Raw genomic sequence first — 23,675 nt, forward strand, 5'->3', positions numbered from 1 at the left:
TCAACTCCTAGAACAGTATATACCCAAGAATTGAAAACATATGACCACACAAATGTTCATATCATCATTCATAACAGTAAAAAAGTGGAAACAACCCAAATGGCCATCAACTGATGAAGAGATAAATAAAATATGGTATATCCATAGTTATTATTCAGCCATAAAAAGGAATGAAATACTGTTACATGTTAAAACATGGATGAACCTTGAAAACATCGTTAAGTGAAAGCAGACAGACACAAAAACCACATATTTTGTGATTCCATTTATATAAACCATCTAGAGTGTTCAAATACATAGAGATAGAAGTAAATTAATGGTTGCCAGGGTTAGAGAGTAAGGGGAAATGGGGAGTGACTACTAATGGGTGTAGGTTTCTGTTTTACTGATCTATCTCTTTTAGCCAGCCTAATATTCAACTCCTTGACATCCCGATTTGTGAGATCTGCCAGACCCTATCTGACTAACTAAATCTGAAAGCTAGAACTTCTTAGTTAGTCTGAAAAGAATTAATTTGAAAAGAAATAGAATTAATGGAAATCAGACTGAAAAAATATTTTTTTCCTAAATCTAGAAATTGCAAACTGTTATATCACCAATTACAGATGTTTACTTCAAGCAAATGTACTACCTTCACTGTTAAAGAGCCAAAGATTAGCCAGCTCCTAGTATACAACTATTATATAAAATAATGTCTTCTTTCTTTTTTTAATTGAGTAGTCAGACAATAGGAGAGCAATCAAAATACAGTACTACTAATGTTCTGGATTCAGTTCTATACCTCCAAAATAGAAAATAGTTTCTCAATTCATATCCCTAAACTCAAAGGCATCCTTCTGAATACTGAAAATAGTTAAACATATGCATATTTTAAAATGAGTAAGGGGAAGTAAATACTATTACACTAGGAAAAGAAAATATACTTTAAAACAACAGAGGATAAAACCACAATGAGTTAGAATGGGAGAAGTTAATTTTAAACACTGTATAGACCATGCTTCTCAAATTATCTATAAAGGGACAGTTTTTAAAAATTTTTTTAATTCCAATTCAACACAAATCAAAGCTTTACAATAAATTACCAGAAAATAAAGTGAAAAGCACCTAGAATGGTCTATACTCTATTCAATGAGACAAGTCCCTAATCACACGATTGGATATCACAGCATTATCAAATTGAGATGAGCTTCTCAACATCTCAATTTCTGCCCTTAACACGTTACAGACCTGTAAGAAACAGCCGGTAAACCAGCACCAGTCTGCAGGCTACATTTTGAGTAACAGTAGTACTGACTGGGAAGGAATGATGCAGAGGTTTTGATGTATAGACTGAGTAGCCTTGATACTGGTACGGGAGGTGAGAAATCTGTTCCTGCAATGAATTCACCAATAAAACATGGTTTCAAAAAGTAGAAAGATATAGTCAGAGAAGTGGCATAATCTCTACTTCCTAAATTGTCATTAAAACCTGGTTACCAAATCTCATAAATCATCTCCCCACATTATCTCCCACATACTCAACCCTTTCTATTCACCTTGCCATTAAATCGTAATTTCTAGGGTGAGGCCTGATATCTTTATTTTTTAAAAGCTTGGAAGACCACTGCCTTCAACATTCCTGCATTCACAGCTGCGCTCTTATCATTACCTTCCCCCAAACTGCTCTTCTTTCACTTCTATCTACTGAAATTCTAATCATCTTTGAAGGTACACCTCAAACGACCCAGCTTCATGAAGCTTTCTCCAAGGCCTCTCATTTATATATGATCCTCTGTCTTTAACACTCATAACATGTTTCATATTTGACATGACCCTCTTACTATACCATCAACTTCTTTATTCCTTTGCAGTTGCCCAAAACCTAGCAAAGCACTATATATAGTTAGTTATTCAAATGGTTGCTCAGATCTATTATTTTCAGATTTTTAAAGAAATAAACAGAAGCAAAGATGAATAATTATTTTTCTTAAAGACAATTTTCAGATTTTCAAAGAAATAAATGGAAGCAAAGATGAATAATAATTTTTCTTAAAGACAATTTACAAGAAATGGCATGATTATAAGAAGCAGCTTACAGTAACAACCAACTTGCCTCTAGAAGGCCCTAAGGACAACTGATGGGAAAAAAAAAAAAAAAGACTGGGAACCTTGAAGCTACTGATTTGAAAAAATTCAGACAATGACAACAAATTTTTGGTAACACAAATACACCTTTTACTAGCTATGCTACTTTAGTTTGGGGTGGTGAAGCAAAGAATAATTTTGCTAAGTGATGCAACTTAAAGATTTCTTTATGTTTATGCAAAATAAAATACCAACAATGAATTTCATTTCCTTTCATTCGTTCAATTCTTTGCTTTCCCAAAATATAACTTTTAAATAAGTCTCTCTCTAACTTACCCATTTTTAATAGGTTAAAGACTGAAAATAAAGTATAGAATCTAAATCATCATCAAGTTATTCAGAGGTTTGTACTCTATTTTTTACAAACAAACTTTGCTTGACTTTGAATACGTCATAATATTTGATTCAATTTTATCATCTTTAAGGTTCCAATTAAAATTTGAATGTTTAAAATTCTTCCATAAATTCTGTGCTTCAAATGCATTTTTTTCATGTAATCTTCCAATAATACCTGAGATGTTACTATTTTAATTTTACAGACATGCAAAGTATCTATAAAGTGTTAAGTAGATAATATAGCTGAGATCAGAACACAGATATTATGACTTTCCCCACTATATCACCCTGCTTACGAGCCATTTAATACTCAAGTTTCCATGGGGATCAATTACTATTTGCCACACTGGCCTGTTGAAAAAATTAAGTCAGGTAACACATGTAAAATGCTTGGTCCAGGACCTGTCACATATAACTGTTCAAAAATATTAACTCTTATTTCCAATATATGACAGCTGCTTCTATAAAAATGTTTATTCTTTAAAAACTTCCCAAAGATAATGAAGAGATGGAACCATTATTCATTAAGTAATTATTAGAATGCTAACAATTCCTGAGAATCATAATGTTCAACTAAAGGAATATACCTAAATTCTAAAATCAACCCCCAAATAATATTTAGATTAGTTCAAATTTTTCACTATTCTAAACAACACTGCAGTGATCCTACACACTCATCCACTTACTTCCTTAGAAAAAATACTAAGAGGGACTTCCCTGGTGGCGCAGTGGTTAAGAATCCACCTGCCAATGCAGGGGACATGGGTTCGAGCCCTGGTCCAGCGAGATCCCACATGCCACGGAGCAACTAAGCCCGTGTGCCACAACTACTGAGCCTGCACTCCAGAGCCCGCAAGCCACAACCACTGAGCCCAAGTGCCACAACTACTGAAGTCTGCGCACCTAGAGCCCATGCTCTGCAACAAGAGAAGCCACCACAGTGAGAAACCCGTGGACTGCAACAAAGAGTAACCCCCGCTCATCACTACTAGAGAAAGCCCGCGCAAAGCAACGAAGACCCAACACAGCCAAAAATTAAATAAATAAATTTATTTTTAAAAAAAAGAAAAAATACTAAGAAATGGAAGTGCTGGTTTCAAAGCATATACATATGTACATCTAAAATTTTGACAGTTAACAAACTGCCCTCTAATTTAGATTCAGCCAGTAATGTATGAGAGAATCTCTTTCCATATTTCATAAATTTTTAACAGTCCATAAATTAAGGAAATTAACTTCTTTAAACATTGCAAGTGTTTCTTGCAACGTTTGTTCTGTTCATTTTTAATCTCTGTTAATGATGGGTTTTACTATTAGAAATTTAAAATGTTTTATAAAGGCAAATTTACCAATCATTTTCATGACAATTTCTAACTTTGGTGTGAATTTTAAGAGTTGTCTTCCTTATCCCAATATTTCAAATATATTTGCTTAATTTGCCTTCCATTTTATACTGAAGAATCAAAAATAATACTGAAGAACAAATTCTGTTATAAGATATAAAGTAGTGATCTATAAATGTTTTTATCCAAATGAACATTCTTTCCTCCTAATCTTTATCTAAACCACCATTTAATGAAGTGGTCACACGTGCTGCTTCTGCAGCAAACAGAAGTCGTCCCTTTTAAATTTAACATCCTTTTTAAATGTACCTATTCTTTTTTGGGTTTTTTTTTTTTTTTTTTTTTTTTTGGGCCGCACTGCACAGCATGCGGGATCCTAGTTCCCTGACCAGGGATCGAACCTGCGTCCCCTGCATTGGAAGCACAGAGTCTTAACCACTGGACCACCAAGGAAGTCCCTAAATGTACCTATTCTTGACCATAGAAAAGATGTGCAAATCTTTCTTAGAGAAAAATATAAATTTTTTTATTTACAACCTTTAAGGAAAGCCTAATTAAATAAATGGAGACCCCTTGGGATAGGAAGAATACAGCTGACCCTTGAACAAGACAGGTTTGAACTGCACGAATCCACTTATACATGAATTTTTTTCAATAGTAAATACTACAGCACTACACAATCCACAGTTGGTTGAATCTGTGGATGCTGAAGCAGGGATATGGAAGGCCGACTATAAGTTACATGTTGATTTTCAACTGTGTGGAGGGTTGGTGCCCCTAACACCCACGCTGTTCTAGGGTCAACTGTAGATATACTACAGACATCAATCTCCTTTAAATTAAACCTATGGATTCAAGGCAATACAATTTTTAAAATCCTAACAATATTATTCACAGAATTTAACAAGCTGATTCTCAAATGCATATGGAAAAACAAAAGGACAAAACACGAACAGATTTATATTAGCCTCCCGTGGCTGCTGTGACACATTATAGCCACAAACTCAGTATTCTGTTCCATCTCCACATCTCCTTCTCCTCTGTGTCTGTCTACAAGTCAGTTTATTCTGTTAGATTGGGGGAGGGAGTGGGTGGTATACACTTCAAAGATGACATATTGTTGTGCTCACTAGACATAAGTTTTTAAAAAACTAGATGTTACATAAGGGTCATGAAGATTTCTTTCAGTAATGGTGAAGATTATCCATAACCTCTGCCAAAATGCCATAAACATTTTTCATGTAACGTCCTATTTTTTTGTTTTTCTTTGTTTCTCTGTTTCACATAGGACAGATTTTAGATTCTGAGCCAGTTTTTTTGCACAGGTCCTTCAGGTAACCCAAGGATTCTTTCTGATCAGAATACTGACTTTAAATGTTTTTTCTACCATTCTTAATTGAAAGGAAGTTACTCACAGAAGAGCAACTTCGCTCTCCTCATACCTAATATATTTATTCATGAACTACATAATATTTACTAAGCACCTTTCATATGCCAGGCACTATGCTGAGTCTAGGGATATGAAGTTGAAGAGACATGCTTCTACTCTCTGGAAGGCTTAAGATACAGGCATGCAAATAAGTAATTACACTGTAATAAATAACCAAATTACTAGAAGTAAGTAGGAAAAGTCCCTATGCCTACCAGAATAGAGAAGACTTCACCAAAGCTCTACAGATTTTCCCCTGAGACTGAAGGAAGAGTAAAGGCTTTCAGGTATAAGTATGATTTTCTTCCCCTGCTTTTTCTTTAATACAATTGCCATCTTACATAATATACTATTAGGTGCCTTCTTAATAGCATCTGATCTACTTTCTCACTGCACCAGCGGGCTTCCTAGAATAGAATTCTTATTACCACTCATATTCATGTACTACTGCTCTTACGTGAAGTATACCTAACTCATGGTTGGTCCATAATTAATGCATAGTGGTATTTTCTAGAAATAGATTAATGCACACATCCAAACCATATTAAGTTTTCAATTTAGAGTTCATACAAAGTCTACTTCCTTTCTATAGTAGTTATCGCTCCAGACTGTAGTTTTGAAATCCAATAAGTGGGATTATTATTTTGTTGTTGATGCTTCTTTCTTTCTTCCTCCTTCCTTCCTCCCTCTTATTCTTTCTTTCTTAATAAGAAGGTTAAAAGAAATGGGCTATTAATGACAGTACAGTAAATAACATTAGCAAAAGCACAGGCATCACAGAAAGTGATGTCTCATTCAGTATTACTGAAATGTAAAATACCAGAGAGGGGTAACAAGAGGTTGAAGAAGATAATGTGACTAAGGTAAATTTATTTTTCTTTTTCTACCACATTGTCAAAGATGAAAGTTTCATGTCTTAGTAACCTGGAGATGACAATGCCATTTACACAAATAGAAAAAAAAGAAAGAATGAAAACAATTTAGATTGTGTAGACATTTGATCTTAGAAAGAATAGATCTAACAAACATACTAATCTCCTATTTTTATATTTTCTCCAAAATCTATTTCTACTGCATAATCCTTCTAAAAGAAGACACATTAAATAATATATGAACATACATATATGTACAAATTGTGATTGAATTTAGAATCCAGAAAAAACAATGTTTTAACCAAAAAAAAGAAAGAAAGAAAGAAAAAAGTATGCTTTCTTTTCTAGGACACTGAAAACTTGTAACCCAACATGTTTCTCTTTTCACTTTGGCTGCCAGGAAATCTAAGAATCAAATTCAATGCCTTATAGCTATAATCAGCTCATCTCTGGAACCTGATAATGTTACCTTTAAGTAATGGCTCTTCGGTTGCTTGTTTTATCACTAATTGTTCTATTCCACATTTTATTCAGTCCTATAAGCCATGTAAAATTCTTTGGATGCAGTAAAATCCTTAATGAAAGAAACGTTAATGCAAAAATGGCTTACAAAATTTTGAAACAGCTTGTTTTACTAAGCAAATTAATCAGTAATATTGTTTATGTAAATAATCTGCTCAGTAAATCACTTCTTCATAAATACACAAAGATAAAACATTTCAATGAAGTCAAATTAATTTTTTAAATCAGTAAGAGTCAAATTAAAGAATATAAAGAGTTTATACAAATTAAAGAATATAAAGTCTAATGACATGTATATAGGATTACTTGCTAACTTTGCCCATCAAATGCTAAGAACATATCCAAATATCAAGTTAGTTTATCTTTATAGGCAGTTTACAGTTCACAATGACTCCTACACATTTTCAGATTTCCAGGCATGTCTGTTCCTAGTTAATCTGTACCACTTTCAAGTTATTTACTTAATGAACATAAACAGTACTTTTTTTTTTATACATTACTTTTTATACTTAATGAACACTAGTTTTTTATTTTTCTAAGATATTTTAATCTGATTTTCTTTCTGAAAACATTAATATATTCAGATTGGAGGACAATTAGATATCTTTCACAGATATAATCAATAATCAATTGATCATAAATTTCTTCTCTGAATGTAAAAAAGTAAAAAAATGGGGGCCGAGTTGCTTTGTATGAAGCCAATTTTCAGTCTCATTCATTTAAGAGAACCTCTTATTATCAGCATCTGATGTCCAGTGTCTTGAAAACTGTTGTTTATGTTTCAGGGTTTTTTTTGTTCTTTTGTTTGTCTGTTTCAAGCAGGTACGAACATCAGATAAAGAAAGTCATTCCTGACATATGGCAAACAAATGAGGTATACCTTCAGCTACTCGTTTAATGTCTTAAGAGTTTCCAGCCCATTGTGAGAGGAAAGGGAATCCAGGCAGAGCCAGTGGAATCCATGAGCTGAGAAAATGAGCTGATAGTGCAAGGAAACCAAGGTAATTAGAGTCCACAGGACAGAGCACCAAAGAGGAGAGAGCTGTACACAGTGAGATCCTCGAAGACTGGAGAGGGTTCTCTTTCAGTATGATCATAAATACTTGCAAGGAAACTTCCCAAGACAGGAAAAAGTACTATGTGAGAGAATATGAGAGAACAGTACCAGATGCTCACATAAGCTGGGGAACAGCGCCTGTTCCCAAGAGTGGGGCTACAAAAAATCCCTCATACCTGTGGGCACTGAATAGAATACTCAGGAAGGTATTGTCTCACAGTAGGTAATAATTATCCCTAGAGGATCCACTCAACAAACCCTAAAAGCAAGACCTGAAGTGATCAAACTGTTTTCAAGTAATTTAGCTGCATCCCAGTAAAAAGCTCAAGAATTTATAGGAATATAAAAATATCCAGAAGCTAAGAAGGTAAAATTCAAATATGAGACATCCAAAGATTACTCAGCATACAAAGAAGCAAGAAAACAACCCAGGATGAGAAGAATAATCAACTGATGGAACTGACCCAGAATAGATAGAGATGTTAGAATTAGCAGAGAGGATATTAAGTTATTTTACTTGTATTCCATATGTTCAAGAAGCTAAGAAGATATACAGACAATATAATTTTATACACACACACACACACAAAATGAACTAGATAAAAACCACATCTGAGATGAAAAATAAACTAGTGGGATTAATGGCAGATTGCATGTAGCAGAAGAGACTAGTGAATTTGAAGAGTAGAAATAGGAACTACTCAAGATAAAACACAGAAGAAAGAATCTAAAAAAATGAAAAGAATATCAGTTCTTTTCCAAAAGCTATGAGTCCCTCCAATATACTAATAATACTTCCTAATATATGAACCTGATATTAATACTTTTTAATATACTAATAAATGAAATAAATAAAAGAATAAATAAAAAGTAGGGAGGGGAGAAATAACTGGGGGAAAATGTCCAAAAATTTTCCAAACTTTATGAAAACTCTAAACCCACAAATCTAAGAATCTTGATGAACCCCATGGCAAGAAATATTAAGAAAACTGCACCATGGCACATCATAATCAAACTGCTCAAAACCAATGATGAAGAGAAAATCTTAAAAGCAGCCAGAAAAAAAGAAAAAAAATATATATATATATACAGAGTAAGATAAAGATGACAGCAGACCTAGGGCCCCAGCGCCCGGGCCATGGCGGCGGCGGCGGCGGCGGGAGCTGCTGTCTAAGCAGCGGCTGCGGACCGAGCGAACTCAGCCGGGGAGGCCGGGCCCCGGGAGAGGTGCTGTGGTGGTGGGAACGCGGACGGCTGGAGGCTGCCTACCTCTCCTCCTCCCCGGCGGTGGAGCCCTCGTGGGGGTCTGTGCCCGGTCACCATGACGACGCTGGCGAATGCCCAGAATGCCAGCAAAATGTGGGAACTGAGTCTGTATGAGCTCCACCGGACCCCTCATATGTGCCAGAGAGGTACAGCAAGTATTACTATCTTCATTTGAAAGATAGTAAACAGGCTGAAATTACCTTCCCCGCTCCTCAGTTCCGCATGATAGGTCAGTGCATGTATGACTCACCTTCGGAGTTTATTAAAAATGGAATTCCTGCTGGCCCCTACCTGTAACATTGCAATACAGTAATGGGATGGGACCCTAGAATCTTCATTTTTAACATGCATCCTAGGGGATTCTTATATAGGTAGTACCAGGACTACACTGTAAGAAATTCTGTTGACCAAGTAAGTCTTCCACAGATGGAAAATCTGTGCCATGCCCATCCCCAGGCCTATCACCAAACCTCAGATCCTCCTGTTCCAAAGCTCCTACTCTTAGAATTCCCAATTTCCTCAAGTGGCCAACGTGAGGTACCCAGATTCTGACATCTCACTGTATTTCTCAAGACTCCAAGTCCATGGACCACTTGTTTCTAAAACCCCTTTCCCCCCAACCCACCCACCGCCTTTCCACTCATCGACACCTCCAGGAAGCCATCATGGATGGCACAGAGATTGCAGTTTCCCCTCGGTCGCTGCATTCAGAGGTCATGTGCCCCATCTGCCTGGACATGCTGAAGAATATGATGACAACCAAGGAGTGCCTCCATCGATTCTGCTCTGATTGCACTGTCATGGCCCTGCGCAGCGGGAACAAGGAGTGCCCTACCTGCGGAAAGAAGCTGGTATCCAAGCGGTCTCTGCGGCCAGACCCCAACTTCAATGCTCTGATCTCTAAGATCTACCCCAGCCGGGAGCAATATGAGGCCCACCAAGACAGGGTGCTCATCCGCCTCAGCCGCCTGCACAACCAGCAGGTGCTGAGCTCCAGCACTGAGGAGGGGCTGCGCATGCAGGCCATTCACAGGGCCCAGCGTGTGAGACGGCCGATGCCGGGGTCAGATCAGACCACAACGATGAGTCAGCGGGAATGAGAACCGGGGGAGGGAGAGGGGGATGGAGAGGACGTGAGCTCAGACTCCGCCCCTGACTGTGCCCCAGGCCCTGCTCCCAAGCGACCCCATAGAGGGGGTGCCGGGGGAGCAGTGTAGGGACGGGGGAGGTGGCACTGGTGGGGTGGGTGGGGGTGCCGGTTCTGAAGACTCTGGTGACCAGGGAGGGACCCTGGGAGGGGGAACCTTGCCCCCCTCTCCAAGCCCTCCTGGGGCTTCCAGTCCCCCAGAGCCAGGTGGAGAAACTGAGCTCGTGTTCCGGCCCCACACCCTACTCGTGGAGAAGGGAGAATACTGCCAGACTAGGTATGTGAAGACAACTGGGAATGCCACAGTGGACCATCTCTCCAAGTACTTGGCCCTGTGCACTGCCCTCGAACGAGGCATCAGCAAGAGGCAGGGGAGCCAGGAGGGCCTGGATGGGGCACCTCTGACGCCCGAGGACCTGATGGGAGAGGCGGGCAGGGTGGGGGTGCTGGAGGAGGCAACGGCCCTAAGGAGCCTGCCTTGCCCAGTCTGGAGGGTGTCAGCGAAAAGCAGTATACCATCTACATCGCCCCCGGGGGTGGAGTTTTCACGACACTGAATGGCTCGCTGACCCTGGAGCTGCTGAATGAGAAGTTCTGGAAAGTGTCCCAACCACTGGAGCTCTGCTATGCCCTCACCAAGGATTCAAAGTGACCCCGCAAGGGGACAGCCAGAGGATGGGGACCATGGGGTGTCCCTGAGTCCTGGCCCACCACCCAGCTTCTTTGTCCCCCAGAGCCCCCCAGCCCAGCCAGCCAGCAAGAGGACACAAATGAGGACAAGTGGCTTTTATACAAATTATCTATATCAGATTCTTCTATATTGTACAGAGTGGGGCCTGCGCCCCCATCTACTGCCTTTTCTGTTGCTCCCAACCTCCCATCCATGCAAGATGTTAAGAAGGGTGAAGAGCCCTTCCCTTCATGCCCTTCTACCAACAACAACAAATCTGCTTTTTTTCCTCTTCGGGGAGAAGAAAAAAAAAAGAAGATGACAGCAGACTTCTTATCAGAAACAATGCAACAAAAAGACAGTGGAGTAAAATCTTTAAAGGACAAAGGAAAAAAGCCATCAACCAAGAATTCTAATCGTAGCAAAACATCTTTCAAAAAAGAAGGAAAAACAAAGACTTTTTTAACATAAACAAAAGCATAAGGAGTCCATCACCAGCAGACCATCATTACAAAAGAAATGTTAAAGGAAATACTTCCAACAAAAACAAAATGATGCTGGCTGGCTGGAAATATCTATCTCTGCAAAGGAATGAAGAGTGCTGGAAATGGTACCACATGGGTAAATATATATCTTTTTCCTCATTATTTAAAAGTATCTAAAAGATAACTGCTTGCTTAGACAAAACAATTACAGGATTTACAACATGTATCAATATAAGTAAATGTATGACCAAGAAAGTATAAAGGCTGGGAAGAGAAATTAAAGTACACTCTGTAAAGTTCTTACACAACACGAGAAGTGGTAGAATATCACTTAATAGTAAGTAGACTCTGGGAAGTTGAAGATATATAAATCATATATAAATCATATAGCAACAAGTAAAATAAAAGATTATAGCTAATAAGACAAAGAAATTTTTAAAAAATCATAAATTTATTCAACTAATATAAAAAAGGGAAAAAAGAAAACTAAGAAAAGATAAGCCAAATAGAAAACAGCAAGATAACAGACACAAACTTAAATCAAACTCAAATCAATAATAACTTTTAAATGTATGTCATCTAGCTCTAAATGGCAAGTTATTGGTCTGAATCTGAAAAGAACAATTACAAGTAATGAGACTAAATCAGTAATCAAAAACCTCCTAACAAAGAATTGTCCAGAACCAGATGGCTTCACTGGTGAATTCTGCCAAACATTTAAAGAATTCATACCAATCCTTCTCAAACTCTTTTCCATATAATGGAAACAAAGGGAGTACTTCCAAACTCATTTTGCAAAGCTAGCATTACCCTGATAACATAACCAGACAAAATCACTACAGAGAAAGAAAAAAAAAGAAAAGAAAACAACGTTACAGGCCAATATACCTGAAAAACATAGATCCTCAACAAAACATTGGCAAACTAAATGCAACAATATATTAAAAGGATCAGGGCTTCCCTGGTGGCGCAGTGGTTGGGGGTCCGCCTGCCGATGCAGGGGACACGGGTTCGTGCCCCGGTCCGGGAAGATCCCACATGCCGCGGAGCGGCTGGGCCCGTGAGCCATGGCTGCTGAGCCTGCGCGTCTGGAGCCTGTGCTCCACAGCGGGAGAGGCCACAACAGTGAGAGGTCCGCGTACGGCAAAAAAAAAAAAATTAAAAGGATCATAACCATGATTAAGCGGGATTTATTCCAGGCATGCAAGAATGGTTCAAACATCACGAATTAACCAATGTGATTCACAGATTAACAAAATGAAGGTTAAAAGTCATGTGATCATCTCAACAGATACAGAAAAAGCATTTTAAAAAAACTCAACATCACATTCATAATAAATACTCTAACAAACTGGGTATAGAGGGAATGTACTGCCACATGATAAAGGTCATATATGACAAGCCTACAGCTAACATCATATTCAATGGTGAAAAGCTGAAAGAGCAAGGTGCCCACTCTCATCACTCCTATTCAACACAGTATTGGAAGTCCTAGCCAGAGCAATTTGGCAAAAGAGGCAAGAAGAAGAAAAAATAAAAGCCACCCAAATCTGAAAGGAAGAAGTATACCTGTTTCTATTTGCAGATGACACAATCTTATAATATAGAAAACCCTAAAGACTCCACTAGAAAACTATCAGACTAATAAATGAATTCAGTACAATTACACAATACAAAACTAACATACAAAAATCAGTTGTGTGGAAATGTAAATTTGTGCAGTCACTATGAAAAATAGTATAAAGGTTCCTCCAAAAGTTAACAATAGAGGGACTTTCCTGGTGGTCCAGTGGTTAAGACTCCACGCTACCACTGCAGGGGGCATGGGTTCGATCCCTGGTCGGGGAACTAAGATCCCACGTCAGGCAGCGTGGCCAAGAAACTTAAAAAAAAAAAATTGTTAAAAAAAGGGGGACTTACCTTGTGGCGCAGTGGTTAAGAATCCACCTGCCAATGCAGGGGACACAAGTTCAATCCCTGGTCCAGGGAGATCCCACATGCCACAGAGCAACTAAGCCCACACGCCACAACTACTGAGCCTGTGCTCTAGAGCCCACGCACCACAACTAGTGAGCCCACACACCACAACTACTGAAGCCCACATGCCTAGAGCCTGTGCTCCGCAACAAGAGAAGCCACCGCAGTGAGAAGCCCGCGCACCACAACGAAGAGTAGCCCCCACTCGCCGCAACTAGAGAAAGCCCACGCACAGCAACGAAGACCCAACACAGCCAAAAATAAATAAATAAATAAATAAATAAATAATTTTTTTAAAAAATTAACAATAGAACTACCACATGATCCAGCAATTCCATTTCTGGGTACATACCCATAGGAGACGAAACCACTACTTTGAAGAGATATCTGCACTCCCATGTTCAGTGCAGCATTATTTACAACAGCCAAGACATGGAAACAACCTAAGTGTCTGGTAACAGATGAATGGATAAAAAAAATGTGATATATATTCGTTTGTATGGACATGTGTATGTCCATACAAAGGAATATTATTCAGTCAAAAAAAAAGAAAATCCTGTCACTTGCTACAGCGTAGGTAGACTTTGAAGGCATCATGCTAAGTGAAATAAGACAGAGAAAGACATATTGTATGATCTCGCTTATATGTGAAATTTTAAGACAGCAAACTCATAGAAACAGAGAACAGAATGGTGGTTGAGGCAGGAGGTAGGGGTGGGGAAAATGGGTGAAGAGAATGAAAAGGTATAAATTTTTAGTTATAAGATAAATGAGTTCTGGGGATATAATGAACAGCACAGTGACAAAGAAAAAAAAAGTCATCCAACATCTCAATTCAAAGGCCGAGATTCTTAGATTAGAAAAAAAATTAAGACTCAAATATATACGGCCACCAAGAAATCCACTTTATATAAAGAAACAAATAGATTAAAAAGACAGGAAAATATATACTAGTCAATGAAAGCAGAAGTCTATATATTACTATCAAAGTAGATTCCAGAGCAAAGACTATTACCAAGGTTAAAGATATCATTTCATAATGCTAAAGAACTCAATTTATCAAGAGGAAATAATAACCCTAAATGTTTAGACACCTAATAACAGAGCTTCAAAATACATTAAGCAAAATCTGACAGAACTCAAAAAGAAATAGACAAACCCCCAATTACAGTCAGAAATTTCAGCCCCCCCGTCAATAATTTGTAAAAACAAGGAGACAAATTCAGCAAGGATATAGGAGACCTGAACAATACTATCAAACAACTTATCCTAACTGACATTTTTCAAACACTCAACCCACCAAAAGCAGAATATATACTGTTTTCAAGTGAATATGGAACATCCATCAAGTTAAAACATATTCCTGACTGTCAAATTTTGATATATTTTAAAGAATTCAAGTCATAAAACATATGTTTTCTCACTATAATGAAATCAAATTAGAAATCAATAACAGAAAGATATCAGGATAATCCACCAATATTTGAAGCTAAAAAGCACACTTGTAAATAACCCATGGATCAAAGAAGAAATCAAAAGGGAAGTTAGAATGCATTCTGGACCTAGCTGTAAATGAAAATACAAAATACCATAATTTGTGGGATGCTGTTTAGGGGAAAATTTATATCACCAAATGCCTACATTAGAAAGAAAAAGGTCTCAAATCAATAACCTCAGTTTATACTTTAAGAAGCTACAAAAAGAGCAAATTAAACTAAAACTAAGCAGAAAAAGGGAATAATAAAGACCAAAGCAGAAATCAATGAAATAAAAAGAGAAAAATCAATGAAGCCACAAACTGGTCCTTCTAGATGATCAATAAAAGAGATAAGCCTCCAGCCAGAGTGATCAGGAAAGAAAGACAAATTAGGAATAAGAGGGGTGACATCATCACAGATTCTATAGATATCAAAGGACAATAATGGAGCATTATGAACAACTTTATACCTATAAATTTGACAACTTATTTGAAATCGGAAAATCCCTTGAACGATACAAACTACCAATGTTCTCTCAAGAAGAAACAGATAACCTGAACAGCCCTCTATCTATTAAAGTAATTAAAAACCTTCCCTCAAAGAAAATTCCATATCTAGATGGCTTCATTGGTGAATTCTACCAAACATTTAAGGAAAAAAAATGATACCAATTTTACATGAACAATTCCAGAAAACTGAAAAGAAAGGAATGCTTCTCAATTAATACTATGAGGCTAACATTACCTGTTATAAAAAAGCAAGAACATTACAAGAAAAGTATAGACCAATATCCCTCATAAACATAATTACAAAATTACAAATGTTTTAGAGTATCAAATCCAACAATATATAAAAATGACAAGATATCACAATCAACTTAGGTTTGCAGAGGACTCAGAGTTGATTTAACACTTGAAAATCCATGACTATAATTTATCACATTAACAGAATGAAAAAAAAATTAAAAACCTGTTAACCTCAATAGAAACAGAAAAAGCATTTGACACATCTAATATCTATTCTTGATGAAAACTCTCAGCAAACTAGAAAGAAAATAAAACTTTCTCAACATGACAAAGGGCATCTATAAAAAACCTACAATTAACATCATATTGTATGGTAAAAAACTGATCACTTTACCCTTAAGATCAAGAAAAAGACAAGGATGTCCACTCTCACCACTTCTATTCTACACTGTGCTAGAGATTCCAATAAGTTCAAGACAAGGAAAAGATATAAAGGCATCCAGGTTAAAAAGAAGCAAGATCATCTTTATTCACAGACAATGAGATCATGTATGTAAAAAACAAAAAATCCCATGAAATCTATAAAATACTAATAAGTGAGTTTAGCAAGGTTTCAGGATACAAGCTCAATATACGAAAATCAACTGCATTTCCTTTTACTAGCAATCAGAAATAGTCATGAAGGGGCTTCCCTGGTGGTGCAGTGGTTAAGAGTCCGCCTGCCAGTGCGCGGGACACGGATTCGATCCCTGGTCTGGGAAGATCCCACATGCCGCAGAGCAATTAAGCCCATGTGCCACAACTACTGAGCCTGAGTTCTAGAGCTCGCAAGCCACAACTACTGAGCCCACGCATCTAGAGTCCGTGCTCGGCAACGAGAGAGGCCACCTCAATGAGAGGCCCACGTACTGAAACGAAGAGTGGCCCCCGCTCACCACAACTAGAGAAAAGCCCGCGCGCAGCAACGAAAACCCAACACAGCCAAAAATAAAATAAAATAAATTTTTTTAAAAAATGGTCATGAAGATATCATTTACAACAGTATCAAACATAGAAAATATTTAGGGATAAGTGACAAAAGATGTGTGAGACCTGTAGATTAAAAAGTATAAAATGCTGCTACAGAAATTAAAGAAGCCCCATATAAAATGAAAAAACATACCTTGTTCATGAGTCAGAGAATTCAATATTGTCAATTTTTCCCAAAGTGACCTACAAATTCATCACAATCCCGATCAAAACCCCAGCAAGAATTTGTTTGTTTATTTATGAGAAATTGACAAGTTAATTTTAAAACTCATATGGGAAGGTAAAGGACCCGGCATAGTTCCCTCCCACCGGTCCGAAAAAAACACAAACCTTTGAAAAAGAAGAACAAAGTTGGAGGGACAACATCATCTAATTTCAAGATTTATTATCAAGTTACGGTAACAACAACAAAAAAAGCCACTGTGGGACAGGCATCAACACAGACAAATAGATCACCAGAACAAAACAGAGTCCCAAAATAGATCCATACATATATAGACAACTGAGTTTTGGAAAAAGTACAAAGGCAATTCAGTGGAGAAAGGGCAGTCGTTTTCAACAAATGGTGCTGGAAGATTTGGATATCCATATACAAAAAAATAAACTTCAATCCATACCTGAAACCATATTTGCAGAGTTAACTCAAGATGGATCACAGACCTAAATACAGATCCTAAAATTTTAAAACTCTAGAAGAAAACATAGGAGAAAATTTTTGTGACCTTGACTTTGGGCAAAGATTTCAGATACAACACCAAAAGCATGAACCATAAAAGAAAAACTTGATATATTGACTTTATCAAAATTAAGAATTCCTATTCCTTCTAAGAAAATAAGAGAATTAAAACACATCCAAAGACTGGGGGAAAACAAATCTTTGCAAATCATGTATCTGATAAAGTACTTGTAACCAGAATATATACAGAATTTTTTAAACTAAATAAGAAAGCAAAAAACTCAATTTAAAGATAGGTGAAAGATTTGAACTTGATTTCATCAAAGAAGTTATACAATGGCAAATTAAGCACATGAAAAGAAGCTCAATGTTATTAGATATCAGGGAAACATTAATTATATCCACTACATAACTTATTATAGTGGCTGACAAGAGAAATACCATACCAAGCGGTGTTGGTGCATTTGTGGAGGAACTAGAACTCTCACATACTGCTTGTAAGGATGTAAAATGGTAAAAAGACAAAAAAACAGTATATCAGCTTCTAAAAAGAAACACACAACTGCCATAGGATCCATCCATGCCATTCCTAAGTATTTATTCCAAGAGAAAAGAAAGCATATATCTATATAACAGGTACATCTCACAGCAGTTTTATATGGAATAGTCCAAAACTGAAAACCCGCATGTCCATCAACATGTGAATGGGATAATCAAATTATAACATATCCATACAATGGAATAGGACTCAGCAATAAGAGCAAAGTACTATAGACACGCCACCACAAAACAAATACAGAGGAATTTCAAAGTAGCTGAGTAGAAGAAACCAATCAAAAGAGAGTAAATACTGTTAATTCCATATATATATATAAAATACAAACTAATGTAGAGGAGAGCAGATCAGTGGTTGCCCAGGGAAGGGGTAGAATGGCAGGCAAGTAAGGGTGAGAGGAAGGGATTACAAAGGGGCAAAAGGAAACTCTGGGAGGTTACAGATATATTTATTTTCTTGATTGTCTATGTTCCTAATCTTGATTGTCATGATGGCTTCACAAGGTATATGTATGTCAAAAATATGTATATGTATATGTATAGGTCTATGTATGTATGTACTCTATTACTCCAATGTTCACAACAGCATTATTTACAATGGAAACAACCGAAGTGTCCATCAATGGATGAATGGATAAAGAAGATATGGTGTATATACACAATGGAATGCTACTTAGCCATAAAAAAGAATGAAATTTTGCCATTTGTAGCAACATGGGTGGACTTAGAGGGTATTATGCTAAGTGAAATAAGTCAGAGAAAGACAAATACTGTATGATTATCACTTATATGTGGAATCTAAAAAATACAAGAAAACAGTGAATATAACAAAAAAAGCAGACTCACAGATACAGAGAACAAACTAGTAGTCACCAGTGGGGAGAGGGAAGGTGGGAGGTGCAATATAGGGGTAGGGGATTAAGAGGTACAAACTACTATGCATAAAATAAGCTAAAAGGATATATTGTACAACACGGAGAATATAGCCAATATTTTATAACTATAAATGGAGCATAACCTTTAAATATTGTGAATTGCTGTATTGTACACCTGTAACTTATGTAATATTGTACATCACCTGTACTTCAATTTTTGAAAAAGCATTCAATTATATGCTTTAAATATGTGTGATTTATTTTCTGTCAATTACACCTCAATAAAGCTACTAAAAAGAATGATCCAACAATAATCAATATATTTATTAGCTAATAAGCGCTTATCTTTTTTTTTAAGTTGAGAAGACTGAACTGTTACCTTGCCATACCAGAAAATTATCAATAACATTTACTCAATATCCACTTTATGTCAAGAATTATGTTAGCCATTTAGTTAGATACTAAGTTACCTGCTAACTTACTATCATTATCTTAAGGCCATTAATTGTAAAAAAAAAAAAAAAAACCAAAAAACAAAGAGGGCAGGGGGAGAGGTCAACATGAAACTTCAGCAACTAGACAAGGCCTTATTTCTATTTTTTAATAATTCTAACTTCCAGTTCCTAAAAATCAAACACACAGCAATATCAATAAACACAGTAGATTTAAATCTAAATCCTCCAAGTTCTATAAATTCATCTGGAATTGTCCTTTAGTGGGAACACATGCCAGGACAAAGGCTTACACCAGATGTTTAAATTATGTTCTCATACATTGGGATGCACTGAATTCTATAAATACCCTGAGTGAATGGCAGTTCGATTTAAAGGTTAAAAATACAGTTTAGATGGGACCAAACAAAAATCAAAATCCTGTGTAATGGGCGATGCCCCATTATTCTGCAAACTAGTTTCCTCACAGCGTTTACTTTATGTAAAACCTGCACTTAACTTGCAAAAAGGATCTGAAGTGGCTCTACCATCTGCAAAATGGGAGACCTCTAAGACACCTTTCAGTCTTTGCCATTCTACTCTCTCCCACTCATTTTCTTAGGAATCACATTAATCATATTTCAAACAAAGTAACTGTAACCACTTAAAGATACAGAATATTTTATTCAATTAATTAATATGTTAGAACCAAGTGCAGGATTTGGAGGTCCATCTGTTTTTGTTCTATATTTTGACAAGGTTTACCTCAGCACCATTGATATCTGAAGCTAGAATATTGTTGTGAGGGATTATCCTGTGCGTTTCAAGATGTTTAGCAGCATACCTGCTACCCACTAGATGCCAGTAGCACCTCTCTCCAATTGTGACAACCGAAAGTGTCTCAACTCCCTGGTTGAGAATTACTGTTCTAAAATGAGTGCAGTAATCTCTCCGTATGGACCTCCTCCACTCACGGGGCAGGGAGTATCTGAAAGCACAAATTCCTCCATTTGAAGGTTCTTAAGGATATTTTAAATGTTTATGTACAGTATATGCTCCATTTAAAAATAAAATAAATTTCTAAAAAGCAAAGGGTTTTTTTAAAAAAAAAACACTATTGTTTTCAAACTGAGAAAGCTAGGCACTACAAAATATCTGATATGTATGACCTCTTAATTTAGACCACGTCTCCAGGGTGGAAAAAAAACTTCTATGCCAAAGAAGTATATATGAACCATTTCTTAACCATTCCATAACTAAAGAACTGTGGCAGTTAATTTAGGAAATGTCAATACTCTATTGGAACTCAACTTTATAGCTCTGCCATTACCCAGCCTACAGTTTGGCCCAAGTAGGTATCAAATTCCATTAAGTCTTCAATTTCAGACTGCCATTATCTGTGATAAATCTCCTACATCCACACATTAACTTTCCCTGTCTCAGTCTCCTAGCCAAATTTTTCTTCAACAGCTTAACTCTCAAGTAGAATTTAAATAAAAAGATGACAATCTCAACTATATTTAGAAGATTTATATTTTCTTGAAAAAATATTTTTACATTGCTAAACTAGATTTAACTGCTTTCTTACTATTCCACAGGAATAAACACAATTTACTTGTGATATAGATTTGCTGCCATCAATGTAGAAAGAGTAAAAATCAAACTGGAGACATGAAATCTGGGTTCCAGCTCTGGCTCTGCCTCCCAGTAGCTGGATGACTACTTAACATTCCCAAACTTCAGCTTTCTCATTTGTAAAAAATGGAGGATAATAATTTAACTAACTCTAGAGTTATTGTGAGGATTAATTATAATTTATGTGAAGTCATTCTGTAAACAGTAAAGTACCATACAAATGTTAGGTATTGGTGTTATCCTGTTGGTATGAGTAAACCATATAGTAGAGGAACATGCACCTCAGATAAAAGACTTATGTCACTGAATAAACGTCATTTTCCGAAACAAACATTCTTTAGGAAGAGAGCCTGAGATGACAAACTCTCAACTAGGATTCAGGCATCTGGGTTCTAAACTCAGTTCTGCCATTAACTCTCTGCATCAACAAAGGCAAACTAACTTTCCTCTTCACCTCAAATTTCATCTAAAAAGATCCAAGTATTGGACCAGTTGTTCCATAAGTATTATTACAGCCCTTATCAGCCCGAGAAATGACCAAGCGTCCAAAAAATTCCTTTAACACCATATCCACAACTCAAAGAGCAGTTTGGTCGGCCAGCAAAACAGAGGGCAACAGACGGTAAGAAAATTTTAATTAAAAATAGAATTCTATACAATTCTCGAAAAGCAAAGGAAGCTATAAACTACCTTGTTTTCTATAATTAATAATAGTTCCACCTCTAAATGATAGTAATTATGAACAAGGTGCATTAACAAGGGCGGGTCTCTTTCCCACAAGCTTTTTGGGAACCACCCATTTCCCAAAGAGGTATAACTGCTTCCTCTTTGCTCTCCTTAGCCAAGAAACTTGAAAGATTAAGGTTTATATTGTCTGAGATTTTTTTTTTTTTTCATTTCACTTGGGTGGGGATGGCGGTAGTCATCTGACAAACATATCCTACAAACACCATTATCCGCAACACCAAGTCTCCAGAAAGTTTAAAAATAATCTAAGTCTTCAGAGTAATGTGTTTTTTAAAAAGAGTTCGGGTTATTAACTCAAAATGAGAAAAACCTGTGTTAGTGTGACTAGTGTTTGCCAACTGCCAAGGGTTCCCTTCCCCAAATTATCCGCCCTCCCGCGTCTCTGCAGAGGCGACGCCTCGCCCTCTACTCCCGCATCGCGCCAGGGCGGAGGGAGAGTCCCCAGGGGTTCCCAGGAGAGGGAAGGCCGGACAACCCAGGCCTCCGAGCGCCACCACCCCTCGCCCCTCACCGATGACAATGCGCAGGTGCTTGAGGCGGGTCAGCGCGTCCTTCTTGGTGTCCAGCACCTTCTGGGTAGACTTCTTCACGTCTCCGTGCGGCTTCTTGGAGAACATCCTGCCTCCGCCACGGCCGACTCCGGCCCCCTCCCGGCCCGGTCCCGGCGGCGGAAAATGGAGGGAATGGGGGGGGGAGACTAGCGTGAGCGGCTCATTCACTCCCCAGCTTTGCGGGCCCCGGCGCGGCCGACACCTCCCAGAACCAGGCCAGGGCCGCCACCTCCACCCGCCTCGCGCGGCGGCTGCAAAGCACCTTCGGCTCCGGCTCCAATATGGCGGCTCCCCTCTCCCAGCCCTGCACGGAGCAAAGGAGACCCAGGCGGGTCGACCGCCTTCGCCGCCGCCGCGGCCGCCGCTCGCCGCCACAGGCCGGGGCCCGGTACCCAGGACCCGGAGCCGCGGAGGTGGGGCTCTCGGCGGCAGCGGCACCACTCCCCTCTCCCTGAGGCCCCCTTAAGGTTAAAGATTCTTTAGCAGCTTAGACTCTGTAGAAGCCGACGCGGAGACTGAGCGTGGTGATGAGGTTTCACGACTTTGCCGTCGGTGGCGAATGGTCCCCGTGGCAACCGCCTTCTGACGTCAAGGGTTCTTGACGTCATGCCAGCGTGAGATCACCCGTGACATTACTCCGCTTTGGTTTCCTGTGCAAGCTGCCAGAGGAGGAGCCCGAGAAAGTAAGGGAAAATAATTCATGCGTGCGTTGTTGTAAGACTAGTGACTCCTAGACAAGCTCCCCGAGTAGTTTTTGTGTTCTAAAAGTCCTCCGCCTGTCTCTGCTGTTTACTATGTAAATTAAGAAGTAACTTAAGAACATAGCATCAAAACAGATGTGCAATATATTTTAGGTGCCAATTCTGAAGGCTTTGGTTATAACACCCCTTCATTTCCTTAATTTGAGTTTTGTTTAAAGGATTTTTGTTTGTTTTGCAAAGTGATGATTTACAATTTACTGTAGTATAGGGACTTGTAGGGTTATAGTACATCCTCTTGGTAAAAATTATCTTGCACAAATAAATGAATTCTCCCAAAAGCATGCCGTAACAGAAAGAAAAATTACAGGGAAAAGAAATCTGAATAACTTTAAGTGTTAATTTTCTTGATAAGTAGAGTTCACAAATCCAGGAGAAAATTGCTAAGGTACAGGTAGAAAAATTAGTAAGGACATGAAAAAAAAATCACAGAAGTCTATACTCAACTAAAATGTGAAAAATGTTCACACTAACGGATAATTTTTAAAAATCAAATTAAAACAATGTTTCTTGTTAAATAAATTTTAAACAGCTTTATTGAGGTATACTTGATATACAATAAACTGCACATTTTCGAATTGTACAGTTTGGTAAGTTGGACATTTGCATACATCCATGAAAACATAAGCACAATCAAAATATTGATCACGAAGGGGCCTCTTGCCCGTTTGTAATCCTTCCCTTCCACCGCCCCACCTCTGGTGCACCAGCAACCACTGATCTGCCTTCTGTCACCCGGAATTTGCATTTTCTAGAGTTTTATAGATGTGTAAGCATACAGTATATGCTTTTTGTCTGGCTTCTTGGGCTCAATATAGTTTAATTTTTAATAATAAAATATTTTATCAGTCAAAATAGGAAAGTTTGTTTTTGAATTAGCCATCGTACTGCTGGTAAAGGCAGCAGCAGACACTCCTATTACTTGCTAGAAAGAAGCAGTAATTACTACAAAATTTGGCATTATGT

General features: G+C 37.8%; 1 protein-coding gene and 1 pseudogene across 4 annotated transcripts in view; one reads left to right on the top strand and one right to left on the bottom strand.

Moving 5' to 3' along the window:
• RALGAPA1 (Ral GTPase activating protein catalytic subunit alpha 1) overlaps nucleotides 1–22,174 on the bottom strand; it is a gene marked incomplete at its 3' end in the record, with an annotated part of 235,275 nt that extends 213,101 nt beyond the window's left edge. For all 3 annotated transcript variants that reach the window (XM_079701197.1, XM_079701195.1, XM_079701196.1), the window contains exon 1: nucleotides 21,912–22,174. In XM_079701197.1, the coding sequence (XP_079557323.1) occupies nucleotides 21,912–22,017 (106 nt within the window). In that variant the 5' untranslated portion in view covers nucleotides 22,018–22,174. The remainder of the gene's footprint in view (nucleotides 1–21,911) is intronic.
• LOC307050930 (E3 ubiquitin-protein ligase RING1-like) lies at nucleotides 9,005–10,748 on the top strand (annotated as a pseudogene). Its single transcript has 2 exons — nucleotides 9,005–9,082; nucleotides 9,606–10,748. The product of its transcript is annotated as an E3 ubiquitin-protein ligase RING1-like (transcript).
• Nucleotides 22,175–23,675: the final 1,501 nt, after the last annotated feature.

This window comes from Hyperoodon ampullatus, assembly GCF_949752795.1.
Source record: "Hyperoodon ampullatus genome assembly, chromosome: 3".
In the NCBI taxonomy this organism is placed as follows: Eukaryota; Metazoa; Chordata; class Mammalia; order Artiodactyla; family Ziphiidae; genus Hyperoodon; species Hyperoodon ampullatus.